Source organism: Fringilla coelebs (genome assembly GCF_963513975.1).
Source record: "Fringilla coelebs genome assembly, chromosome: Z".
NCBI classification, from domain to species: domain Eukaryota; kingdom Metazoa; phylum Chordata; class Aves; order Passeriformes; family Fringillidae; genus Fringilla; species Fringilla coelebs.
The window spans coordinates 13,010,712-13,037,969 of NC_140031.1; the positions used below are offsets into that span (position 1 = coordinate 13,010,712).

The 27,258-nt window shown below is 39.1% G+C and overlaps 1 protein-coding gene across 8 annotated transcripts in view; it reads left to right on the forward strand.

Annotated features, from left to right (window-relative positions):
- The first annotated feature begins 362 nt into the window (after positions 1–362).
- LOC311165509 (oncostatin-M-specific receptor subunit beta-like) overlaps positions 363–27,258 on the forward strand; it is a 31,210-nt gene continuing 4,314 nt past the window's right edge. The window contains exons 1-19 of one of the 8 annotated variants that reach the window (XM_084225553.1): positions 363–585; positions 816–997; positions 3,080–3,194; positions 5,864–5,965; positions 6,376–6,472; positions 10,766–10,923; positions 12,410–12,569; positions 14,136–14,408; positions 14,999–15,125; positions 16,355–16,512; positions 18,482–18,618; positions 19,875–20,028; positions 20,558–20,634; positions 21,047–21,269; positions 21,804–21,986; positions 23,169–23,270; positions 23,720–23,899; positions 25,547–25,711; positions 26,932–26,980. In XM_084225553.1, the coding sequence (XP_084081679.1) occupies positions 6,400–6,472; positions 10,766–10,923; positions 12,410–12,569; positions 14,136–14,408; positions 14,999–15,125; positions 16,355–16,512; positions 18,482–18,618; positions 19,875–20,028; positions 20,558–20,634; positions 21,047–21,269; positions 21,804–21,986; positions 23,169–23,270; positions 23,720–23,899; positions 25,547–25,711; positions 26,932–26,980 (2,219 nt within the window). In that variant the 5' untranslated portion in view covers positions 363–585; positions 816–997; positions 3,080–3,194; positions 5,864–5,965; positions 6,376–6,399. Of the gene's footprint in view, positions 586–815; positions 998–3,079; positions 3,195–5,863; positions 5,966–6,375; positions 6,473–10,765; positions 10,924–12,409; positions 12,570–14,135; positions 14,409–14,998; positions 15,126–16,354; positions 16,513–18,481; positions 18,619–19,874; positions 20,029–20,557; positions 20,635–21,046; positions 21,270–21,803; positions 21,987–23,168; positions 23,271–23,719; positions 23,900–25,546; positions 25,712–26,901; positions 26,981–27,258 lie in introns of all 8 variants that reach the window. The other 7 variants (XM_084225547.1, XM_084225548.1, XM_084225550.1 and 4 more) reach the window with 7 other exon arrangements.

Sequence of the window (27,258 nt, forward strand, 5' to 3'; positions counted from 1 at the left end):
TGTGAGCCGCAGCCTTAGCTGACGCGGTTTCTGTAAGTAATTTCTGTCAGACAGCGGCAACGTGGCACCGCACCAGACGGGTTACGGCCTGGCCCCGAGCCCCGCTGCCTGGCACCTCCTCACCCCGTCCGCCCTGCCGGCCAGAGCGCCCGTCCCTGCTCCCGGAGACACAGGCACCCTGGGGCCCGGGCCCCAGAGGTGAGGGCGGCTGGGGGACATCACTCCTGCCCGCTGGGGACTGGGCAGGCCGGGACGTGTCCATTCTCTGTCCCTCTCGGGCTACCCCTGCCCGTCCCCCTGTCCCTGCTCGGCTCACCCCGGGCCCTGCGGCCCTGAGGCGCCTCAAGGAGGGGGCGGCCCGTGATCCGTCTTTGGGAACGCAGCCACGGGAACGGCCCGCGCTTCCTGGAGCGGGGGAGAAAGTTCCGAGAAGCGGCTCACCCGGCTCTTCGAGGTGGGAGGAGTCGCCGCCCTGCCCGGGGAGGGGCGGCCGAGCCGCTTCCCGGCACTGTCCGGGGGGCCGGCGCGTTCCGACGTGCGGGGATCCCGCTGTCGCGGCCGTGAGGGAGCTGCCGGCGGCTGCAGGTGAGTGATGCCGGTGTGTCCCCGTCACTGCAGCTCCCCGCTCCTTCCGTGACCCCCTTCTCCTCTCCCGTCCGTCCTCGCTGAGGGGAGCCCTGTGTGCCCCGCTGAGGAACACCCACCTCTCCACTCCGGCACTTGTTTTGAAGAGCGCTGTGGAGTTTTCACTTTGAATTTTAGCACTTCTGTTGCCCTCTCCGCCCTTTGCTCGCTTGTTCTCCCATGTCTGGCAGGCACCCTTCGGTACGGCGGTGCGGGAGGGCTGGAGCAACACCTCAGCATCTCCGTCCTCTGGGAACCAGCATCGTCGCATACCGATGAATTTAGGGCGCTTCATGTCTCCTCTGCTTTCAGGATGCCACTGCTTAGCTACAGCATAAAAGCTGCTGATTTCACTGGAGCAAAAATTACCTAGGTGAGTAGTGGGTAAAATACCTCGTGGGATGAGGATGCTGCACCTGCCAGAGGTGATTCATGTTTAGTTTCAACATCACCTGTGGTCACTGCTTCAAGAAGGTGTTGGCTTGCTCAGAAATGTGAGCCCACATCTTTAAATCTAACAATACACAAGAGAAACCTTGTTGCTCCCATTTTCTTTTCAGCAGCTGAAATCCATTGCTTGATCTCAAGGCAGTTTGAGTAAACTAGAAACGTAAATTCTAGTGTGGTACCTGAAGTTTTTGGAGTTTGGCTGGTTTTTTGGCATAACCTTTTTGCCTCTCCTTTTATTTGAATTTTGCATGCGTGGACCAAACTCCAGCACGATATAGATCCTAGCAGAATTACAAGTAGATAATGCTTGATAATTAGCTTCTCTACAATTCTCTACATTGCTGACATTTTTTTTCTGATGGGGCAAGAGTAGTTTTACCAAGTTCGTTAATTGCTTTATTGTTTTAGATCCCATTTCCTCCCTATTTCAACTGCTTTTTTGTTTGGATTCTTGTCTTCGTGGGACCATGAAACTCATGTTTTTCTGTTTTGGCAGAGCTTTTAAGAAAAGCAACATCATGCATCAAAGAGCTTTCTGTTTATCAAAACACAGGATATAAAACTACCCCTCAGTGGTCAAATCATTACATGTGTATCAGACCTTAATTATAGAAATTACTTTCTTTCTTATGTAGCCTTTTAAATTTGTTGCTTAGCCATTAAATTACAAAGGCTTATTAGGAGCTTTCAGTGTCTAATACACAGATGTATTTTGTGTACTAAGTGTAATTGAAACCACCTTTAAAATTGCTTGGGAGAAAAAAATCAAGTACAAGGACTAAAGGAAAGATTCATCCACTTTAGAATGTGGTATCTCAGATATTTTATTTTTAACATTCAGGATTGTTGACAATCAAATTCTCAATTTTCTATATAAACTGTGATTTTTGTTTCAGTGTTCATTCCATCTATTTAGCTGTAATGTTTTAAGAGACACTACTTTACCAACACTCCATAGCTTCTGGTGGACTTGACAGTCCTTCCTGTTTGAAGGAAACTGCCTAGTTGGATGTCAACTCTGCACTGTTGTTTTTACAAGGGATCTGTTGGGAATTGCAGAAATTAGGAGAGCAGAGGTGCTCAGTGATGTAGGGTCTTTGTACAAATCATTGACTTAGGGACTTCCAGCTCCTTTTGACAGTGATGTAGTTATCTCTTTATTTAGGAGACAAAAAACCTTGTCAGGAGGCTTAGTTAGCCTGCCTGTGCTCTGCTTACTCTCTAGGGGTGCCTCTTTGTAGGCTGTGGATAGAGTTCATTAGACTTTGGCAGTCAGACGTCACTTATGGTATCAAGGTTGTGTTCAGTGGTAGAAACTTGGACTGTGATTCTAGTAGTTTATGAAGTAGAGGGAATAACAACATAGGATGAACAGTGTTATGTATTATTACTTGATTTACCTCATTGACAGTCTTCTTCCATGTCTGCTTTAGAAAAACTTGTTCAGCCCATAGTGTTCATGAGCTGGTATCCATATCTAATATCTAGGTACTCTCCATGAAATAGATTAAGTATTTAGATAGATAGATTCAGTTCTGCAACTGAAAACATTTATTTTCTCAGCCTGTGTACATGCTCAGGTTCATTTAAGGATTTGGCTTGTGCCTGGCAGCTGTTTTAAATAAGCAAAGCAAACAGCACTGAGGAAACAAAGTTGTATTAAGTACGATTTGAAATATGTGCCTTGCAAGATTGCTACAAAACAGATTAACCCTGCAGTCAGCTTTGACTAGATGTTCATAGCAGGGGCTTCTTTTCGTGAGACACACAAGTTCCAGGTGCTGCAACAGTGTGTGCACTGTATAGCTCCAACTCCAAGTCAATTGAATTTTGGTGCTTCAGTGACTTTGAGGTGGTGTTTGATGAAATGTTAATCTTAAAATAATAAGATAAACATATAACATTATAATAATTATAATATTATAATTGATACAAGAATATGGTAAATAATGAGAATTTCTTTTTAATTTCATGCATGGCATCCCAAAAACTTTGGCTTGGACAGGACTTTGGGGAGTGTGTAACCAGCCTTTAGCTCTGAAGGAGAAATCATCTACCTGGAGATATTTATTTAAAATATTCACAGACCACCTACTTAAGGAAATTTCATTTTTTCAAAGGTAATTTACTCCTGTGCTGCCTCCTCTTCTTGAGTGACTCCTCTTTAATTGTGTTTAATCTGAACAATTCCTATAGCTGCTGAATATTATTTCAATTGCCGTGTCTCCAAAATAATTATGCTCTATTGAAGTATCTATCAGTGCTGATTAATTTCAAGATGGGCAAGGGAGTCCCAGATCCTTCTGTATAAGTTTTGTCACATCCCTGGTTATATTTTTCCAACAGGGCAATTATAATTAGACTATGAAGTTATGATTAAAAAAAAAAAAGCCACACAACAAAAAACAACCAGTGTTTTAGCCTGCAGCCTGACAAAACCAAGCAAGTCTGCTTTATTTCCCCCAGAGAATTTGAGTTTTAATAAGAATGGAGAGTATGTACACTGAAAATGAAAGATTTGTTACTCAGCTAACTTCTGTAGTCCTGACAGATCATTTTGTGCCAAACTGACTTCAACTTGCTACTCATCATCTCCCCTTTTCTGGCTACGCATCTTCATTCCCTTTGTTGTTCTATTTGCACTTTTGGCAAGGATGTTGTTAATCTATTACCATCGTTTTGCTGCTGTTACTTTTTTTTTTTATTATTATTAAAATGGTAATGTATTTTGGAGAACTGTAGCCAAGACAAGACACAGACATATAAATTATGATTTTACAAAAGTACTTAATTATTGATAATACAGTATAAGTGCTTGACATTTGTAGGTGGTAATTATTATGTGTGATTAATTTGTTAGTCATAGGCAGATGTTTCTGAATAAAGAGGATTTAATTCAAAATATTGCTCTTACATTAGGGACCCTATTTCTTTTTTCTCAACTAGTGTTTCATTTATTTAAAATTATTCATATTCTCTTTTGTTAGAGAATTCTAGGACTTTTCTCATGAAAACATATTAGCAAAATTCATTTATTATGCACCATTAAACTAGATTACTAACATACCAAATAGTGAAAACCATTGTCACTGTCCAAAATATTATTGTATTTTGGTAATCATTTATTATATTACACTATAGTAGCATAAGGCTTTTGCATCAATAAAAGTGAACTAGGCTGTGGCATTAGTGAATGGTGATGTAAATTATTTGAGCTAGATAGTTAAATTAGATGTTGGTTTCATGACAATAGTTGAGAATGGTTCTTAAGAGCATTAAAAAGTTTGGAGTTATTTTCCAAATAGGAAGTAACTTAAACAAGAAGTCTAATATGTTAATATTCCACAGTACCTTCCCACTGTTTTTAATATTGGATTTAAATGATTCATAACCAATGGGGCAAAGTTTGTGTGTCCAACCGCAAAGATACTTTCAAAATTAGGAGTCTTGCAGGGTCAGATTTTCATCATGCTGATATAATTAAGTCAGGAGATATGCTGCTGAACCTAACTGACCTGTCTTAGAGCAGAGAGTTGCATCCTTTGACTTAGAAAACAGATTTAGTTTCACATTTTTCCTGGGGTGGGAAAGAGGTTTGTAAGATTTGGCTTTGTATCTTAATATAATTTCAAATAACTAGAAAAACAGCAATCTGCTGAAGGAGTTACTAGAAATTTTATCATGATCTGCCTTGGGAAAGTTTTTTTGTATCATTTACTTACCACTCTATTCTCCATATTGTCTTCTTTATTCCGGACAATATATAACCAATTATTTTCACTTTTAGAGACTAAAAAAATACTTGGAAAATCTAAAAAAAAAAAAAAGAGATTTCCCTAAATCAGTTTTTGGCATAATCTAATGTGAATTTAGTCTAGCCTCTCAAAAATACTTAGATTCCTCATACATGGTGATCGTAGCGTTACATAAATTCTTCTGAGAATATTTGTTTAGTGGCAGGAAGACTGAAGAAGCTTATGCATTAGGCAAGACATCACTCACCTGGTAAATATGGGAGCCTGCATGTGAAGCATTTGACCTCATAAGAAGTTTGGGCACACTGCAGCAAGGGTGCTTGCTGTGTGCATTGATCCCTGGGTTGCAGTGCTGCATGCAGGACTGTTCTACAGTATTCATTTGACCTTTAGAAACACATTTAAAAAAATTGAAGTCTTTGTTTTTATCCTTTGGAGGAATTCAGAGCTTCTCAAAACCATTTAATTTAATTAAACTTATTAGACTTAAGAGTCTGCAGCTCTGAGACATTAAATCAGAAGTTTTCTGCTAGAAATAAATTCCATAGTGAATTCCTGGCCTTTCTGAAATCTGTAGATGTTCTGTTCTTAGCTTTAGTGGGGACTGGTCATTTTGCTTATCTCCTGCTAAGCAATTGCAACATCTGTTATGGAAGTAGTGATAGAAGACTATCAGTATTCTGCACAGCTTCAGAAATGTAAAATGTACAAGTTTCATGTTAAAGATAGCTGTATCCATTGTCCTGTTCCTGTTGTTTGTACTCCTTGTACCCTCTGTGCCTGAGAGCTTTAACCATTCTGAGCCTGATGTTTAGCTTTCCCTTCAGCATGGAGGAATTTGCAAGTGACTCATGTCTTCTGAAATCTAACGTACAATCAGTCCTTCAGAACTGGGGTGTGCAAGTCCAAGAGTTTCATCTTGGCAGAGCATGAGTGTCAAAGCTGTAAATGGAATGCAAATAGAGCTCTTAGTTTCTTGAGATGGCAGTCCATCTGGGAATGGAACTGGATAAGACTTGATATGTGTGTTTCAGCTCCAGTCTAACTAAAGCCCTGTATATATAGTGTCCTGGGTGCTGACAGAGGAGTCTGCTGGATTCATCAGTCAGACTGTAGGATTGCTGAGAAATCACAAGGTATTTCGCACCTTTAATACTCTTTTACCCTTGTTAGGATACGTATCTTCTTACTTGTGCAGGAAGACAGCCAAAATATATTAGGACAGACTTCTACTTCAATATTTATTTGAAATAAGTGGATAAAAAACTTTAAAGATATTGTGTGATTTTTTTGTTTGGACTCATCTGAACTTTTTGAATATAATGCTACTTTTCTGTAACTAGGTCTGAAAAACAAGAGGTTTACTTTTTTCATTCCTTATCTTCCTTTGTGTGTTCTTCCTGAATTTCTTTTAAGCTTCCTGGAGTCTGTGTGATTGGGTTTTTATTTATTCATTCTTAAATATAGTAATATTATCTGGACTATTGTTTGGCATTTTGCATTTCTCCTGAAAGAAATAAATAAGAATGTTTTCTGTGCTGTTAAGTCTTATGCAGGAAAAGGCAGACAAATGATGAATCACTTCATGATTCTGGCAGTACTGCTCCCCCTGAGGACGTGCCACACTACATACTCACGGCAAGGTAAATGTCTGAATGTTTGATTTTTTTATTTGAAAGCAATCTACAGCAACTGACACTTTCAACTTGCTGATTTGTGAATGTCTGGTCAAGCGACTTGTCACACGTTTAATGAAATTATTCTCTTTGGTAAGGTGATGGAGCGACATTCATTATTACCTTTTGTAACCCTGTTATGCAAAATTACCTGTTGAATCAACAACTTGCAATGATATGAAGCCAAAGTGTATTTATTTATTTTCTCCTCTTGTTTCTCCTATGATCTGTACTGTCATCTTCAAATAATTTATTTCCTCTTAGACAACTTTAATGGCTTTTTATTGCTTTCCTTTCTTTTGTTGTCTCATTTCTGAAAATTTTAGCATTTCTGTTGACTCTTTTCTGATTGTGCCACAAGATTCCAGGACCAGATTTTTATTTTTTACTCTTCACATACTTATCCAATACAAATATAAAAAGCAAATATGCATATTTTAAGGGGAAAAACTTGAATATAATGATAACTTTTCAAAAGGCTGTGTATTTTAAGGCAAAAAATAATTCTTGTGTACTTGCTGCTAGCAATAGCATATGAGTATGTCTCCATTTAAAGAAAAAAGAAAATTCTTAATTGACCTTTTTGTGACCAGCACTAAGAAAGCAGACCTTACAAGGTTCTAGTCTGCATTATGGAAATTTTATTGTCTTTTTTTAAGTTGGTGAAGAGGGAGGAGAGATGTTTGGGGTTTTTAAGATATATTTATTATCATACTGAAGGGGTAGTATATCTCTTTCAGACATTTTGTCTCTTCAGCCTTGAAATTCATGTGTTCACACACCACTCACCCAAGTCTCAGTTTTGAGACTTATTACTAGGGCTCTTAGAATAGCAAAACTTTGTAATGCAGGCAAGTCCAAACAGTTACTTCATTACAGTAACTTGGTCACTTGTTTTCACATGCAATTTTACAGGAATAAAATTAGTGTCTGTTGTTAATCATAAGTATTCACATAGTCTTGAGTTAGCTTGCAAGTTAAAACAAGTCTTAAGACACCTTGATCACTTAATTTTGCTAGGAGACAATATTGTTAACTGTAAATGCTGCAAATACTCCCGCATGTGAAAACTGCACTACAAATTTCCTTAATACCTACATTGTAAGTTGGTGATCATTAACATTTTGGATATATCCTTAACTATATTGTTTCTTCTATTTTTTAGTACTGTGTATAAGCTCCAACTGATGATCTAGACTGTCTTATGCCAGATTCTGAAAAAAAACAAAATAGTGTGGGGTGTGAAGTGATATGTTGTCTAGCTGAAGAGAGATAGTGGAGGGGCACTTGTACAGATGGAGAAAAAATAGAAAATAATAAGACCTTAGCAGTTCTTTTATCAAGCTGTGGCAGGTGGAAGTATTCTTTATGGCAAGAAAAGGGAGGATATTTTCATTTGGACAAAAAGAAACAGATGCAGAGAAGATATGCAGGCTCATCATCAATGCAACAGGCATAGCAGTGGCACTTGCAATTACAATTTGCTAGAAAAAAAGCGGAAAGAGGATAGGGAAATTCAGAAGATATGCAGAAGTTTCTGTTAATGTTGTATCTTGAAAAAGAAAGGAGTTTCTACCTGCTGGCAGGCTTTTCTTTCAGGTCTGTTTATTTTCTTTCCCAGGACTCTTACTTTGTGCCATTGAATTTCTGTGAGAGACTGGCAGGGTCCTTTCCTTCCCCCAATTCCTTTCTTCCTCTGTTGCTTCAGCAGTGCAGACAGAAAAAAACAATAGACAACAACAAGATCCAGAGTTCTAGATCAGCTTGTGTGTATGAAATGAGATCCCCCAAGAAGTTTGGTACACGGTGCTTGAGGTAAACAGATGATGAATGTACAATTAAGGTTGACCAGAATACTGGAGACAAACAACATTACAGTCAATTCTTTAGCATAAGTTGGATTTTAACAGTGTTTATCTTGTTTTGATGGTATAAGTCTGAGAAATGTGGGGAAATGAAGTGTGCTTTTTCCTATTTTCTCAAAATAAAGTGATACTACACTTCCAGAGTTAAGTCTGTGAATCACTGTGTTGTTTTGGTTGTTCTGGCTCCTTGCCTAGTCAGTTGTTGGCAGTGAAGCTAATAATAATATTTCTTTTTTCCGGTAAAACCTAAAATTGATGCTTTGTCATCATTCAGTGAAATTTACCCCCAAGCTTTACACCTTGTTTATTCAGTTTCAGGCAGTAATTGTCATAGGTGCTGGGTTTCCTTATGGCTGTATAAAACTGATGCCCATCGTTTTTCTAAGGCAGCTGTGAAGCAGCAGATAATACCGTGTCATTACCATAGCCAAAAAGGAAGTTTTATTTCTGCATGTGAAACATTTTGCACTTACCTTGCAGAGACAATAAGGCTGTCAATTCTGCTTTCACATAAATTTATGTGTTAATCATTTCCTGGTAATTATATATTAAGACTGCAGTGAGACTTTAAAGAAGGTGTGTTGCATATATTTCTTTCTCCAAAATCCTTGAAGTTACCACAGTCCTAGTTCTACGACCATGTGTTTGGACAGTTAAACTTGATTTCTGCTCCAAGCTTATCTGAAGATGCCCATACCAGTAGTTTTCTCTAGATGGAAAGCATATGGTTTTCATTTTTCTCTGACTTTTAGTACCCTTCGAAATGGAGTAGATTAAAAATATCCCAGCAGAGTTTTTGGATGATTTGCTAAAAGAGAATCCTTTCTTCCAGCAGTTTTTATTAACTTTGTACTTTCTTTCCTCCATTTATTCTTTAATTATAGTCTGGGCTTATATAAACAACAAAGTTGTGTCAGTGTCTGTGTTCTCATAATAAAGAAATATGCTTATAAAGTTTTATTTGCTTCCTTTGATTGACCAGAGATTGTTATAACTGCTGCTTTTCTTGAGCCTTTCATTCTCTTCTCCTAATGTAAAAATCCCTGTGTTGGAAAGCTGCTGCAGAGAGGTTAAGGTAATGCAGATACTACAGGATAAATTGCAGAAGGATTTGGATACATGAGGGCTGCCAGAAGCATCTATCAAAATGTAGATTCTCAGTCTAAATCTTCTGAATGCTTGTGTTTCTGCTAGTGAAAATGCTAGTGCATGGTGAAAGTTTCAGGTAGTTCAGTGGGTGAAGTGTCTCTGGGAGACAGGAGTGGAGGTGGCAGTTTTGTAAAAGGGGGCTGCTGAGGTCATGCAATGTATCGTGTCCCTGATGATTCTGGCTGTAATGTGGCAGGAATGCGCAGAATGAGTTCTATTTTATTAAAAGGTGTAGCTATTTTTATGTCTCTTTTCTGTGTCTTGGTTAGGATAAACATTCTGACCTTGTCCTTTTGCAACAAGCAGAACCACCTTGGAAAGCATCTGTGGCAAAAGAAGCCTAGTTATTCAGTCGTTTCTGCTCCCTGGCTTCATTAACAACCAGGGAGGTTTATGTTTGTTTAGTTTTCAGGAAGTAGAGAAATGACAAATCAGTGAGTGCTATATTTAATCTCTTCCAATCCCTTCCAACAAAGGAATAATCTGAAAAGAGGAACCACTTACAGGGTTATTGGTAGTTTTCCACGGAACAATCTTGCAGGGCCTTTTATTTCTCAATACCAAAAGGGATTTCAGTCTGACTTTTAAACTTTGCTTTATCATGTCATGGTCTGGAATTAAATCCAGACTGAGAAAAGTATGCAAGTGCCATTAGAACTAAGTGTCTAATTCCAGTAGAAGACTCCATGGCCATGACCTAAGCTCTGTGTAGAGCAACTAGGAATGCACTTAATACGAGACTATGATCTAAGATAGCTACTGGAGGGAAACCCTTATCCTATTCTGTTAAAATAACAGTTTTGCGTGAACTCCTTTAGTCTGTATTAAGTCAGAGCCCAGAGTTTCTGCTCTAATGCTATGAAGGCTTGCTGGGGTTTGAGATTTTTTGGGATTTAGTCCTTCTTAATACATTATGTTGTTCTTCTTCGTAAGATTATCTAGGGATGGGTCTGTATTCCCATAAAACAGCTTGTAAATTGAGAGCATAAAGAAATTAAACAGCATACCAAATATCGTGGTGGGGAGCTATTGAATAGATTCAGAAAATTCATTTTAGCCTGCTGATTCCTTAAGAAGAAGAGTTATCTTTTATTTTTTTCATCATCAGCATAGGTCCTGATCACTTTCGTTTTTTCCTTCAGAACCATCTGGTGTGAAACCTAACTACCTCTGACCCCTCTTTTTTCAGATCTGCTTTGTAACTTAGCTAGACAGTAATATTTTTGTGCCCTTTTTTTTCTCCTAGAATCGGATGTGTTTCCAGTAACGTACCTTAGTGTTTCCAAGGATTTGGATCTTCAGCAGCTGCTGGTGGAATGGGATGTTGACAAGTCAGCACATGATGCTGAGCTGGCAATATCTTTTGAGATACAAGTCCGTCGAACCAATGAAGCTGTGTGGACAGTAAGTGTACTTAGAAAGGAAGTTTATAGTCATTTACAATGATGGAAGATGTAGTGATGTCTCTTTGTAAAGTCCCTCTCCTGATATTTTTCCTTAGCATCTAAACCAGCAACATTTTGTGAAGAGGAGATCACTCAAATAATAGGTGTAGGCCTGTTCTGGATGTTTTTCTGCTTGTGACTTCTGTACGGGAACAGTCTCCAAAGAAAATTGAGAATTTAGTTAAACTGAAAAACTGCTCTAGCTCATTTAGAGTTGCTCTTTGTCAGAAAGTACATAAAATGGACAAGGTCTTATTTTTCTGAAATCAGGGATCAATAAAATAAAATAGGCATTGTTATAAATTACAGTTTACTTTGATCACCCTAGCTGGTGGTGTTTTGTCTCTGAAGAACCACATGTTCACTGCAAATGAGCTCTATGTAGTTCTGAAGATTTTTACCACTTTGATATGCTGGATAGGATTTTTAGCCCAATGAGTAGATCTAACCCCGAAGTCAGTAATTGGGGCCATAATAGCTACAAACTTAAGTTTTGGGTTTTGTGAAGTGTCCTTCACCAAATTCTTATTAACTTGTTGGAAGGAAGTAAAAGTGTTTCAAATCCAGGAATGTAGTCTGTTCTGTTTTTTGTAATAAACATGACAAGTTACTTTGAATGTCACTACCATACAGGAATATATTTTCTTCTGTGTTTTTCTGAAGTACGTGTACCAATAAAGAAGCTCTGTGAGTCTGCTCATACCGAAGTGTGGACAGCCTATATAACTTCTAGAGCAGTGGTGACATTCCTCAGGGCTATAACTGAGAAATTAGATTTTGAACTGATGGCTAAGTTTTTCTCAGAGCAGTGGTAATATGAAAGTGCAGGTGTTGCCAATGGAAAGCAGTATTGGAGAGAAGTTCTCTACTGCTCAGTGTGAGTCAGGGCTTTGGCACAAATCATACTAGTAGCACAGATCTATATGTTGAGAATTCTGAGAATCTATCATTCTACTAAAACATGTAGAATGATAGAATGTCATAGGTTGGAAAAAATCTATGTGGTCATTGAGTCCAGCTGTTAACCCAGCCCTACCAAGTCCACACTAAACCACATCTGTAAATGCTGAATCTGCACATCTTTTAAATCACTCTAGGGATGGTGACTCCACCACAGGGATATGTAATCCAGAGCATTAGGATGCATTTGTAGGCATCCTAATAGCGGAGACAACCTACAGAGAGTCTCTGAGAGCAAATCCATGTCATGAGAAGTAGGGTCTCACTCCCTGTGTGTCAGCGCATCAGTCACTGCACTACTGCTAGTGCAGATCTGATTAGTCAACTAGTTACTTAGTGTGAGATCACATGTAGCCAGTAGAGTTTCAGACATTCATTTTCAAAAGCATTTTTCCCCTTTGAGCTTTCCCACTGCTTTTGATTGTATTTCCAAATCTTCACATTGCTGTGTTTTCAATACTTTCCCTTACTGCTTTTGTTTGTAGGAGTTTCAAAATGTCACACTTGATAAATTGGGAAAGCCTCTTCACTGGACATGGGATTCAGACATACCTTTGGAGTGTATGTCACATGCTGTGAGGATCAGGAGCAAGGCAGAAACATCAAAAATCTGGAGTCAGTGGAGTTTGTGGGAGACTCTCCCAGGTAAGCAAAACAAGGCTTCGTAATATTGGGGGTTTTTTTCAAGTATAAAGCTAGTTTGTAATTCACCAATGAATGTAACCATGGAGGACAGTTCAGGAGAGATGGCATTATCAAGAATCCATTTGCTCTAAGCACTAATGAGTTCCTTATATTTTGCCAGCAATAATAGAAGTGCTTCAGGCATTGCTATAATTTGCAGACTGTCTTTCTAAGCTAGTAGACCAAAAGTTTTAGAGCTTTTCTTTTACTCACACATTAAAGTAATGTAGTAGATGAAGTGACATGGGATCTTGGATCTTGGCCATGGGATGAAGTGACATGGGATCTTGGCCATCCCTGGCCTAGACTCAGGGAAAGGAGAAGTAGCACCGACCTAGGGGCTACATGATCTGATGAGTGTGTGGCTTTTTTCTGGGATTTGTAGCTTGAACTGGTGTTACAGAAACAGAGAGAAACAAGCAAGTCAGCTCCTTATTTCAGTTGGAAGGAATGTCTTGTGAATTATATGAGAATCAACAGAGAGTGAACCAATAATGTAATTAATGACATCACAAAATTTATCTTTTTTTTTGGATTACCATGTCTTACTAGGGCAGTTTGGTTTCCAGAGAATCTTCTTTAAACAAAATATGTAACTACTTTAGAAAACATCACTTTAGTGATTTTATAATGAAACACTCATTAAGAGAAGCAAGGGTTTTTAAGTATTGGAGGCATCATGTCTCCAATAGAAGAGGCATCACAGGTGTTCATACTTAGATTGTGGCACTCATTTCCCTTCTGTTACATAATGGGTAGTAAGATGCAAGACTCTTTTTTGTCCCACAACCTCCTCAATCTTGGAGATTTTATTTTTTTTCAGTTGCAAGTAGATGCAGCTCAAAAATACTATTTCTTGGTCACAAACTGATCCCACATTACAAACCTGATTTAGAGCTCTCTGAATGATAGTAACTCTAGATGTCATCAGGTTTTTGGATCAGAACCTTGGAGTAGGATTTTACTGTGCAATATGTGTAAAAAGCTGAGTCGCTTAGATTCCATTAAGTTTCCCATCGAGCAAGAAGTCCAACATGGAAGGCTGTGGGAGTCGCATTCTGAGTTAATTATCCCCTTGGTGTGATTCAGTCAGTGTTTACCCCTCCTAGCTGTGCTCTGCATGAGCATCAGACCATCTGATGATGTTTTTGTAGCCCCCTGTTACAAGTCTGCAAGAGCAGGTGGTTTGGATATAAGCAACAGCCCGTGCATAGGAGCAGGAGGTGGTGTTCCTTTGGAAAGAGAATTCTTGACAGAATACTTTTGTTTTTCTCTTAAGTGAAAGGCAGTAAAACAGATTTAGTCTCTTAGGTAATTTGTTGGACTACATTTTATGTTTATGAGTTTAGGAGAAAGGTATTATTACATGTGAAATGCATCTGTGTGTTCAGAAGAATACTAAATAAAAGTCTGAATCGATAATATAACATTAGCAATTTCTTGTGTAAATGCTTAGTTTTATGTTCTGTCTGAAGGCTGCTGCCTTGAGCAGATCTCAAAGTATTGTATTTTTTTTTTAATTTGCAGGCCTGGACACTTCAAACAGAAGTGGGCCACAAATCTTTCCAAAAGAAAAAATTTTAGCAGAAGGCTCTGATATCACTCTTTGCTGCATTGGAGGGAAAGGTCAAACCATTAAGGAATTCTCTGTATACCCAACTGTTGATGTTTACAAGCACACAAAGAGTGAAGTCAGACTTCTCACTGTGGAAAATCTGTCACATGACAAAGGGTCTAACATTCATGTCTACTGCTATGATGAGGATAAGCGGTCACATGAAGCAGCTTTCTTTGTGGGTAGTAAGTGAATACATTGTTACAGTTTTATTTTCCTCTTGTAATTAACTCAGGAATGACTGTAGAACCAATGGATGGGGGAAAAAAGCTTGCTGTATGTGGTCATGCTCTTGCCATGTCTGGTTGAACTCCATCTGACTTGAGATCTGTAAACTTATATAGAGGAAGCAGGAAAGAATAGCATTAAATTAATTAACCATATGACAGATGGTTGATTAATAAATATACCCAACCATTTAGGAGTTCAGCTTCATTGTTTGTGTGTGTGTGGTAAAACTCAGCACAGTCTCCTTTTGAAGGCCAATAGCAATTTTTAAAGATAAAAAAGAACACAGATTGAATAAATGAATGACGGAGTATTAGAAAAAGATAATGGAGTATAAAAGTGTTTGATTGCTATTGACAATTGGTGTTATCTTGACTATCTCTGCAGAGTGGCTATTGAATAAGTGTAATTTCAGTAATAACATCTGTAGTAAACCAGACTTCATATTTGACCATTCTTTCTAGCTTGTTAATGTATTAAAAAGGTTGATGAGTTTTGCCTTAACTGCCATGATGTTGTTGTTTTCTTGGTTATTTCATCTGACAAGAACCACCTGATACACCTAAAGATTTTTCCTGCCAAACTCAAGACATGAAAAGAGTAACATGTACTTGGAGAGAAGAAGAGACCTATCTCTATGGAAAGAATTCACCACGATACACCTTGTCTAAAACGTAAGTCTCATTGTTATATTAACTCTGATCTGTGCTGTACCAGTCACCTTCTTTTCCTTCTTCTCCTTGGAATCTGTGGATTTGTCCTTGTAATTAGCTGCTTGCCTTTTTCGACTTCACTGATCACTTATTTAACAAAGCTTGAGCAATGCAAAACTGCTCTGAATCAGACTAACTATAACAAAGTTGGCAGTTCTTTAGATCAAGTTCTTGCCTGATAACGGTTATTCTAACCATTCTTCTAGTTAATATGTTTTGATATTGTTCAGTAGGTATGAAGACACCCTGAAATCAGGATGTAGATGACTTAAAAGTATAACATAATTATTTGGTAGCACATACTACAGCAGACAGATAACTAGGATCTGATGAACTGGTAGGCTGAGTGTTGGTGTGCTCATGATCCATTGACGCTGAGGCTGACTCAAACTTAGCACTCTGCCTGATTAATCCTCCCTAGTTATTTTCCCTTAGGATTTTAAAGCTTTACATATTGATGTTATCCTTCTTGAGTCCTTGAGCCACTGACAGTCCTATCTCAAATGTCCTTCTTGTGTCTGTAATTTCTGTAGTTTCAGCTGGCTTGTTTACTTTAAAAAAATCGGCAGACTTTCTCAAAGCTCTTAGCAGTCTGAGTCAAGGCTACACAGCTGTGGCATATCAGACACTCCCCTTACATGAGTTACAGCAAGGCCTGTAGAGAAAGGGTAACTCATAAAACAGGACAGGTCATAATCACAACAAGCTTCCATCAAAAGATCTCAGCAGAAAGCAGGACTGCATTGCACATACCTTCCTGTTCTCTGCATCACTCACTTCCATTAAGCTACTGTGATGCTGATTTAAAAATGGAAGGTTAGAAGATGCACTTCAAGATGCAGTTGAAATTACAACTTCATTTAAAAGCTTGATGATAAACATGTAAATTATTTAAGTCTTCACAAATAAGTCTCTGATTTACACTACCCATAAGGAAATTTCCAAAAGCAATGTAGCTGTATCTTAAAAACAAAGGAAACTTTTTCTTTTAAGAGTATTTGTATTCATCATACATCAAGCTAAGGTAAAGATGTGGGTGGCTTCTTATATAAGGCCCCTCAGCCTTATTTTTTATGATTCTCTATTCTAGTTGGACATCAGGAACTTCCAGGATCTATGTTGATTGTATATTATGGACAACACCTTTCTCTCTCTTTGCCCTGCCTCCTACCTCTCACATTCTTTGATAGGTCATCCCAGAAAATGGCTCTGTGCAAAGCAAGTTGTTCTAAGCAATGCTCGTGCTCTTGGGATATCGGCCAGCAGTGGATCTGGAATGTCACAGTGACCGTGGAAAACCCACTGGGAAAGAAAACTGCCACTGATGTTTTTGATGTAAATCACAGAAGTAAGGGTTTTTTTCTGGGCCTTTGTTTAGGGCTTTTTGTTGCTCCATCTGAGCTTGATACTTTTGTCCCTGAGTTTAAAGTATGGAAGTCCTTGATTTTTATCTTCACAGTCTTACTTATCTTACTTATCTGTCCCAGCGCTATAGTTACCTAGTCTCTCTTCAGTTTCATCTTAGGGAAGTTGTATGAACAGTAGAAAGCAGCTTTACTCCTAAGGTTGGATTTGGTTATTGGAATGACCCCTTAATGTTTTGAAGTGTTCTGCTTTGCTGAAGCTGGTTGTGGAAGAGAAAGCAGAGTGATGCAAGGATATAAAATGGGGAGTTTAAGCAAAACATGTGTAGGTTACTTGGGAATTGGTATGATATGAGATGTAATACATGTGTAAGTGCTGTTTCTGGGAGAGAAGTGGTGGTGCTAATCTGCTCTTGCTCCTAATATGGGACAGTAACCTTCACTGTGCTCAGTAAGGGAGGAAGAGTAGTTCATTGGTGACAAAAACCAGGTTATTCTCTGAGAAGTATCTAATGGCTGTGGCTCCTTGTTCCCTAGTAATTGTGTCCTGTGTGTCATTGTGCCCTGGGATGCATAAGTTCCTTCCTACTCTTGCCTCTGAGTGTTTCTTCAGTCTCCAGCATTATTTCCAGTTGTCCTTGAGTCCTCTTCAGTGTTCCCCAGGTCTTGTGGCTGCCTTACCTGTTTGAAGAAGCAGGAGGCATCATGTCCTTCGTGCAGCTCGGCAGCTGACAGGACAGTAACCTAGAAGGCTGTTGGTGTAACTGCTGCACCTGGGCACTGCTTCCTTCCTCAGAGGCATTGCTCACAGTTTTGCAAACCATGCTTTGTTATGTGAAAGAACTTATGTGAAATATCTGTGTTAGATTTGTCGCAAAGAGGCATGACAATTTGATTATCTGATTGTTTGGAAGTGGAAGAAACAGGTCAAGAAAATAGGGGAGTAAACTGACAAATTTTAAGGAGACAACACAATATCATAAACTCAGTTTTCATGGGAAGTCAGGCTAGAATAGTTTACATTCAATGTGATAAGTACATTAAAATTTATTACAATGTTCTTTTTCCAGTCCTAGTGATAGTTGCAAGTTAAAGAAATTATGTATAATATGTGTGGTGAGTTTTAAATTGCGATTCCTGTAAAATCCTTCATGTTTTCTCTGATCCTGCAAATATTTACATTAGAATTTTCCTTACTCAAAGGATGACAGTAAGTAAAGGAAAATGTAAATCCATTGCTTCCAATTTTGCATGTGGTAGTTTGGACCTTCTATATCAAATACAAACTCTTTTGAGTATGAAAGTCCTCAACTTGTATTTCATGGAGTAGTGTAATTCAATCATGTAATTTGTGAAGTTTTAGGATAAATGGCCAAGGGTGTAAGCATACCCCTCACCTGCATTGCCATGCCCTCACATTGCATTGCATTCCTCACTATTATACTAATATGGGAGAGTTTGAGATTTACTTCACTTGCTGAATACTTTACACAGCAGTAAAGGATCTCAGAAATCCTTTGGAAGAAGTAGCACTGGCCCTGTTTAAGGGAGTGTAACCACTGACAGGAGTCAGTGTTAGAGTTGTGAATAAAATTTCTGTCCAAGAGGCCCAATTCTGTGGTGTAGAAATGTGTCAGATGTTACCATGTTACATCAGGAGCTTCTGCCAGGCCCTGAAGTAGAGGATTGTAATGGTTTGCAATAAATGTCTCTCTTCCTTTTGTCCATGATGTTTTAAAACACTTCTAAGTCAGTACAAGGGGATTTTTAAACCTTGTGTAACATTTACTTAAAATTACATTCTGAAATGAAGTTTAAGAATTTATATGTCCTCTAAATTAGAAGAAAAATCTGTATTTTTTATTTGCTTTTACTATGCAGCTAAAATATCTTAATATACTATTGCATGTATTTTATGTTTTGCAAGAGCTAACTCAGCTTTTCCATTGGCAGTGTATCCCACTGCACCTTTCCAGGTTTGGGAAGATTGCACAGATACAGAAATGACATTACACTGGAATTATGAAAGCAATGAAATTGAACTCTTTTGTCAGACTGAAGTGGTCCAACCTGATGGCAAAGTAGAACTGGTATGAAACCTGAGTTTCCTAAACAAAAGCATAGTGAGGGTCTTTCTGATGTGATTAAAAAATAATTCCCCAGCAATACAAAATACCCTGTAAGTCCTGAGAGTGTGTTGATATGTCTGTTTTCTGCATTTGTTTGCTTCCCAAGCTCTGCATTGATTATGCAGTCCATTTGGGCAGCCACTGTTGGCTCTAATTCATACTACAAGCACTGCCTGTACCCTGGCAGAAGTACCTGTGTGACTGGTCTGACTGTGTGGCTCAGTGTTCTGCTGAATGCGTTCTGAGATTTGTTGAAGTTAGTGAAAACACTGAAGGGCCTAATAGTTGTAAAGTTGTATAATATATAATATATATATTAGCTGCTGGTAATCTTGATTTTTGTTGTTCATGCTATTTCACACTCACCAGAGCAGCATTGAAGGTTTCTTTTGTATCAGTCCAAGCTTTTTCTGTGTGCTGTTGGCTGTAGTTGATGGTAGAGAGTCTGGTTTCTAGCCATGGAATCCCAGAACAGTTTTTCTTCCCTTCCTCTTCAATCTCCTTGAAGATTATTTGACTAGAGTCCTTATCTTTTCCCACCTCTTCCACAAATGGTGAGCTTGATGGACTCTTTGCCTCTTTACTATCACCTCTCTGTAGCTCTTTTCTTAAAAGGCAGCTTGCCTCTAGCACATTAAAAAGGCACAGTGCAGATCTGAGTCAAGCTGTGTTTTGTCTTGATTGTAGCTTAAGATTGTAGCTGACAGATCAAATGACCACTGCAGTTGGCCATTGCAGGAGACAGGTTTGAGGAGAGGCTTAAAAGCATGCTGGCTTTTTGACTCTTAATAGAACTCACTCTGTCTCTTAGGAGAGAGTGAGGTAAAGACTGGGAAAAAAACATGGAAAGAGAAGGTGACTAGATTGCTCTGCATAGATCCGGAACAACATCCTACTTTTATATGAGGTAATAGCCCAAGACTCTATGAGGCCAAGATTTCAGTAAATTTCCTCCTGGGTGTAAAAAGTACTCATGTGGAGGGTTCTGAATGACTCAGACAGTTACACAGGGGTGGCTTCCAGCCCCCTTTTTGAATCTCCCACTGTTTTGATCTTGTGCGTTATTTGTCTTTTTTGGATTGTTGTTCCATGACTGTCTTTCCCAAGTGACGCTTAAGTGGCTCTTGCAGGGTCTAGAGGAAGGCCTGTTTTCCCAGAGGAGAGCACCTTGCTGAGGAGGCTGTAAGCTGTGCCTGTTGTGTCTTTGTGTTTTGCAGCACAACAGCTCCATCGCGGACTCGCGGCGCGTCACGGTGCGTGGGCTGCAGCCGTACACGGAGTACACGGCCAGGGTGCGCTGCGGGGCGGCCAGGCACTTCTGGAGATGGAGTGAGTGGAGCCAACCCCTGACCGCCAGAACAAAGGAAGGAAGTATGTTCAGCCTGTTGAGAAACAAAGTTTGAGAGATGTTCCTTGCTTGCCACCTCTCTTTGCTGTTTGTTGTTATTCTTCCACTGTGTAGCTGAAGCAGAGGCCTGTTGCATGCATGGAAGAAACACGCTAAGCAAACTCCAAGAAGACTTCTTAAGTAATTTTCGGCCTACCTGCTAGTCTCAGACATTCCCTGCAGTGCAGGCAGTGGGAAATCCAGTTGACTGGGAGGATGGACAGACTGAGTTACAGTGCCCTGTGAGGCCTGGAGGAATGGTGCAGAGATGGGAACAAGAGTCTGGTTCCCAGACTGCAAACAAAGATTTCCCAGGGAAATCATGCAGACTTTAATTCAGAAAAAGGAATAAAAGGAAAAAGATGTTAAAGGATAATGTTTGGTCAAGACCTGGGAGTCATGGGAAAAAGGTGTTGTGAGTGGAATTTCTTGAAATGGGAGGAAGCAGTTAAACTGCCTATCCTTTCCACATGAGAGCATTCTCATTTTATTGTTTTTTTGTATTTATTGCAGCTCCATCAGGGAAGCTGGACATATGGAGAGAAATTACACCAGTTCTCGGGGGACGAAATATGACCTTGTTCTGGAAGGTGAGACATCACCACAGAAATAAAAACAAAGCTCTTCATAAAGGGGTTGTAAATTTCTCTCATGATTTGTGTGCAGCTGATAGCAATTCAGTATGAAAGTCTTTTACAAATCTAAAACAGATTGTATATAAAATATCTCAGAACCCATGTAGCTATGATGGTGTGCTGTCCTGGAATTTCAGACATACAATTCTATTTTTCTAAGTATTAGAACAAGACAAATCCCACAACCAAGGCTTCTGCATTTCCATTTCAACCAGTATGTATGCATGTGTGGAAACAATTACAGAAATAACAGAATTACAGAAATAACACATCCTGTTAGTTATTTAAAATTCTGAATGATCCTCTCATATTTTTTCAGCAAAATTTACTAAGTTATTGTTCTCTTCCTCCATAACTTTTTTCTCAGCAAACGCCAAGTTTTCAAGCAAATGGAAAAATTATTTCATATGAAGTAACCTGGGAAAAAATAGAAGATGGCTCCCAGTCAGAAAGCATCTCCTTTTCTTCAGTCTACAATAGCACAAGGATTTTCATTGATAACCATTCCTACAGAATCAGTGTCACGGCAAAGAACAGTGTTAATTTCTCACTTCCTTCAATATTGATCATCTCTAGAGCTACAGATAACAGTAGGAGTATTTTCAGCTATAATTATATTACTAGAGTTTTGTTTCTACCTGTTTGAGTGAAGACATAATTTATCCTCTTGGGCAACAAATTAACCTTACCTCTTAACTTACGCCACTGCTGTCTGAAAATTATGATTGTATTTTTTCCTACAGGATGGCAGCTGTATGTTTATTAATCTTAAATGCAGGGAGTGTCTCCATAGAGCAAAATACATTTAGCCTAAAACTAGGGCCTCAGACCTGCAGTGGGTACCTTGATGGTGCTGCTAGTGCCAGTGTGATTAGCCTCTTGTGACTCTCTGACTCTAGGTTTCTGCAGCTGATTTTTTGTGAATATGTAGTAACAATTGCTGGATGGTTTCTGAGCTGCCAGCTTTCAGCATGTGAAAGGCCCCATGTGTCATTTAGCAAAGGAATGCAACTCTTTTATTGTTGTTTTCAACTGGTTAGTATAGGAACTGTATTGATCTTCATTTATGAGTCTGAAGTGTCATGCCGGACAATAATAAGAGATTCTGTTTTGTTCATTCCTAGGCACTGAAGAGCTTAAGGAAGGACAGGTTAATGGTACAGATGATGGCATTTTTATCTCCTGGGAGCCCAGAAGTATATATAACAGTTACATTATTGATTGGTGTAACTTTCCCAGGTTGCAGCCTTGTGATTTGCAGTGGAAGAGGCTTGGACCCAACACTTCCAGTGCTGTGATCAGCTCAGGTGAAAGCCAAACAAATATTCTTTCTGACTGTGCAGCAGTCCTTCAAGTTGTGAGCATTAATTGAATTTAGGAAACAAATGTTTTTTTAATATTTTGAATATTGAATTCTGTGCTGTGCAGGTGTAATTCTTCAAAGGCATGTGACATCATGTTTTTCCTACCAAAATAATTAGACACCACAAATTTACCAGCACCATTAATCTTTGGAAGGCAGCATACTATATTGGAAAGTCAACACAGTATTTTAGACAAAACCTCTTTGTAGTGGCTTATAGCAGCATCTTGAAAGGGGATGGTGAGGTTGATGAAGAATTGAAAATAATTTAGCAAGAGGGATGCAGAAGGGAGCTCTATACTAGCTGTAACATGGATCAGGAGTTTAGACTCAGGCAGTTTAAGCCCACGGTGTAGTGAGAGGTTTGGTGCTGTCAGTGTGCCATGAATTATGTGCTTCAGCACCAGTCCTTGCTTAGAGGATCAGTTGCATGTTTTATCCTTGTTGTGGCCAGTAGACCTAAATCCTTTCTGTGTGAAAGTTTCTCTGATATGCTTCCACAGCTGCAAGAATTTAGCTTTCCTGGTGTCTCTCAAGCTGAGAGCTCACTTTGGAATGAAACTTGTTTGTACAAAATTTGATTGAACACACGTAAATTTGCAATAAAGGAACTGCACCTCAATTCACACAAATGTACAGAAACCTGCATGTAATGAAGGGGACTGTGGTAACACATGGGAGGAGTATTGTCAAATCCTTCAGTGGTTTATATTTGCCTAATGTGAATGGGAGTGGGAGTCAGGGAGGATAGCAAGGAATCCTGATACCTAGTATGTGTCTGCATCAAATATTCCAAAACAAAGCCTTTTCCTGTGCCAGAAATGTAAATGAAATTGTCTTTTTTTTTTTTTTGGTGAATTTGGAGTCTGTTGTTCAGTCACCTGGAATACTGCATGGGAAAAAAGTTATATACAAACCTCTTTCCCAGTTCTCTTTTTTAGACAGAATAAATGTGTTTAATTCACATAATGCACACCAAGAATTGGTTTGCTCTCTGTCTCCTTCAGTTGCTTTAATAGCACAATAGCACTCAGAGGTAGTGTCTAATAGGTTATTGACCTTGGTAGGAAGCAATTAAAGAAAAGTAACATTGAAAGACAAACCATAGCCTATTTTTGTTTTCCAGCTGCTTTTGTTCCGGGGGTGAGATACAAATTCCGCATCTATGGATCTGTTGCTAATAGAGCCTCCCTACTGGAAAAGAAGATTGGTTATCTTAAGGAGCTGCGTAAGTTGGGGCTAGAGCAACATATTTGGGGTTTGTGCATCTGCTAAATTGATTTGGTCACAAATAGAATAATTGCTCCCACCTACAGCTAGATAAAATTGGAGGTTTTGTGTTCTTTCTGTATCTTTAGTGAGGCATTAAAATGTTCTTTGTCAACATACAGGCCCTACATGGAGGATATTTGGCTAGTGCAGTGACCAGGTAGAGCCCATGTTTATTAGGAGAGCTAAACAAAGCTGTGATTATCAGTTATTGCTTCATGTGTTATGTGGATGCATGAAGGCTCTGTGAAGCTGACATTTTTGCAGAGAACTTTGGCTTTGTTCAGCTTTTAAATACAAGAAAGGTATAAATATAGACACCACATGGGAGTGTGGATTTTTCAAATGTCAAGAGAAAACAGTCTTGGAGAATAATTGCAAATTTAACTCAAATTTCCTTTCTTCCAGCTCCTCGTCTTGATCCTATTGTGAGAAAAGTTGACCTGACTTACAATTCAGTAACACTGTCTTGGGATTCTTATCTCACAAATGAGTCAGAGCCTGGTTTTGTAAGAGGCTACCATGTTTATGTGTCACCTATACAAGGGAACTGCAATTTGAAAGGATCAAAAAAGCACATTCTTTCAGGTAACTGAGCTCTCTGCTCCAGAAGGTTGTGCCATTGATACATGTGGAAGACATGTTGGTATTGCAGCATCTTAGAAAGTTCTCATTAGGCAGTCTGGGTGGCTCATTCAGCTGTCTAGATTTCAACACTTTTTGCTTTGGGTTCCTCTCTCTGCTTGAGGTGGTGGTAGGCAGAAGTGATTCCTGGCTTTGTAGTGATTTACAGCCCACATCCTGTTGTCCATGACTCCTTTTTAGTTCCAGAAAATACTTTGGTACTATAGGAGTTCTGCCTCTTGTGATGTGAGTTCTGGATGAATGTTGAAAAGCATCTGTTTGTGGTCTACTTGGATAGAAGTCATAGGCATGTTAGTCTTGTTAGGATTTGGGGTATTTTAGAAACACATGGGATACAATTTATTTCCTTCAAAATTGGAGCACTGTATAAATTCCCCATGTAAATTCTTTTCTAGTGAAAGTATTTATGCGTGTACTCTGCAGTAGAGTTCCTTCAGCAGAACTGAGCTGTGAAGTGGCACAAAGCCACAAATTTATCTCAGACCTTTCTGTTTCATGTGTAAAACTGCTCCAGATAACTTTGCTCCATTATAATATTCAGATGCTTCCAACACATTAAAAGAATTTTTTTTTACCATGCCTCTTCTTCTGCTTAGGTCATGTCCTGTGTTCTGCTGATTAAACTAGTGCCAGGATGAAAAGTAGTTTGAACTGAGGGAGGCTTATGTAGCAGTTCTTGTTCTTGAACTGAGCTAACCATATAAGTACTATAATTCTGTAGGTAATCCCAGTTGCACTTTAAAAACTTTAAATCAAAGATTTTCTGCTTCTCTGGTTCTGCTAGCAGACAAGGGGTGTGACTGAAAACAGCAGAAATAATCTAACCGTTTTCTCCCTGGGGTTTGGGAGTTGCACAGTAGAGAGGCAAAAGAGCTGTTTTTTCAGGCAGAGGCTTCTTGCTTTTGATTATCTTCAAAGAAATTGACATAAGCTTAAGGGCTAAAGGATTTTGGTAAAAAGGAACATGGTAAAACTCAAATCATTCTGGTACAATGCTCAAGGAAAAAGAAATTAAAATAAACAAGGTTCAGTCCTTGACAACAAGTTGTTGTCTGCCAGAGGAGGGTAATGCTGTGGCCAATCCAGTTAGAAGGGATGTGAGTCCAGCCCAGTGGCAGTGAGTCAGAATGCATCATCCTTCCCGGAGGAAAGCGTGCAAATTACAGAGAAGGTGGATTGCAAATGTTTTGTTATTTCAGTTGACTGGTTTTGTAATGTTTTGTGGACAACTTATTGCAACCTTTCAGTACTTAACAGGGATCTTATAAAAAAGACGGAGAGAGACTTTCTGCCAGGGCGTGTACTGATGGGACAAGTGGTGATGGTTTTAAACTGAAAAGAGTGTAGGTTTAGATTAGCTATCAGGAGAAGATTTACTGTGAGGGTAGTGAGGCTCTGGAACAGGTTGCCCAGAGAAGCTGTGGATGTCTGGAAGTGTTCAAGGCCAGGCTGGATGGGGCTGAGTAACCTGGTCTAGTGGAAGGTATCCCTATCCATGGAAGGGGAGATGGAACTAGGTGATCCTTAGTATGCTTTCTATCCTAGAACATTCTGTGATCCAATGATTCTATCTGATCTGTTTTCTTTTAGATGAATCAGAGCTATGTAAATACACAATTGAAAACCCAGAAGAAAAGAGATACACTGTGAAACACCTGACGCCAAACACTAAATACAAAATAGTGGTTAAAGCATTTACAGGTGGAGGAGAGACTCCCATTGTTAACTTTAGATACATAGATACACCATATAACTGTGAGTACTGGCTTGAATACTATCCCCTAGCGGAAGGATGGGGTGATTTAAAATGCTGTAATTAGCTTCCTCTCTTAAGGGAGAACATTTAATTCAATGCAACATTCACTTAAGAAAGAATCCAACTGAGAAATGATATGAGCATACCAACATGGTATTTTGATACTTCTAAGTAGAAAGGATTTTTTCTAAATTTTAGAATGAGCCTAATTTACATCTTTATTTAAGTCTTATATCCTTCTGGGAAACAGCTCAATATATACACATTTGCATGCCTAGTGAGTCCTGTTTGTTAGAACTCATTGAAGAATTGTATTTAGATTTAACTGGTTTTCTAAATAGGGAAAAACCTACAGACTTGTGTGCAAACAGGTAATTCCTGTATGGACTCTTGAACTTATAATGTTGTCATGTAATTCATACTCTCATCAGTCTTTAAAACTGTTGCTAAGTTCACTCCTTCATAAGTCAGTACAGAAGGGTTGTTGGCACAGGCACGGTAGTTTGCTAACTCGGCAGATTTGATCACCAAAGCAAAAGAGGAAATCACTTGCCCATAACTTTTTCCCTTGAAAATACCAGTCAGCATGGTTGTGAAACTTAGGATCCAAACTAGAGATGCCTGGTTTTGAAAAACTTGCTGGGTTTGAAGATGAAGGGGAAGGGCAGGGTCAGTTCTTTGTGAACAGCATAGCCAAGGCTATCTTCCAGCTAGAAGGAAATACTGAGATCAGTATCAGCATAAATCCTAGGAAACTTGAACACTTGAGTAGCGTTTTTCTTGCTATAGTCAGTCCAGAATGGAAGCACAGATATTGTTCCTGTCTCACAGTAGAAATCTGTCTTCTTTGCGGGTCTGGGAGAAAACCTGAAACAATACTTAAGTGAGGTTATCATTGCCTTACTTTGGAAAATTACTCTTACAGCTAAGGTGCCAATATGAGGGCAAATAGAAAGCAATCTAGTTATAATTCCATTCTGGTAAAGGGAGTCAAGGTCTAAAGGCTTACAGTTACTCCAGAAATTCCAGCCAAGCTACCTTGCAACCATGGACCACACAGTTTTACTGCTGAGTTAGTGGTAGGCATCCCATGAGACTTGATGTTATTTTTGCCCCAGAAATTCAAGCTATATTGACTTTAACATGTGAGAAGTTAAAACCAAAATTTTAAAGTATTTTTCTTCCATAGCAAACATGCTGTACTTTATATTCCTGCTAGTGATAGTTCCAACCCTAGTAGCAGCTATATGCCACTGGAAGATGAAGTGGTAAGTTGTAACGCATGTTTCTGTTGTAGACAGAGAATATTATTAATCTAATTCACAAACCAGTGCTGCAACTTATTGCTTCCAGCCCATTGCAAGGCCTCATTCATTTCTTCCTTTGGCTGTCTGATTGTGTGGATGTTTTAAGTACTTGGCTTGTGGTGTTTCTGAGACACTGGTCACCTGCTGCTGTGCCTGTACACATCTGGGGGTAGCTTCTGCTGGTAGAGTATGCTTTTATAAGAGGACAAAAATGTCATTTGCTTTGATCTCTTATTTCC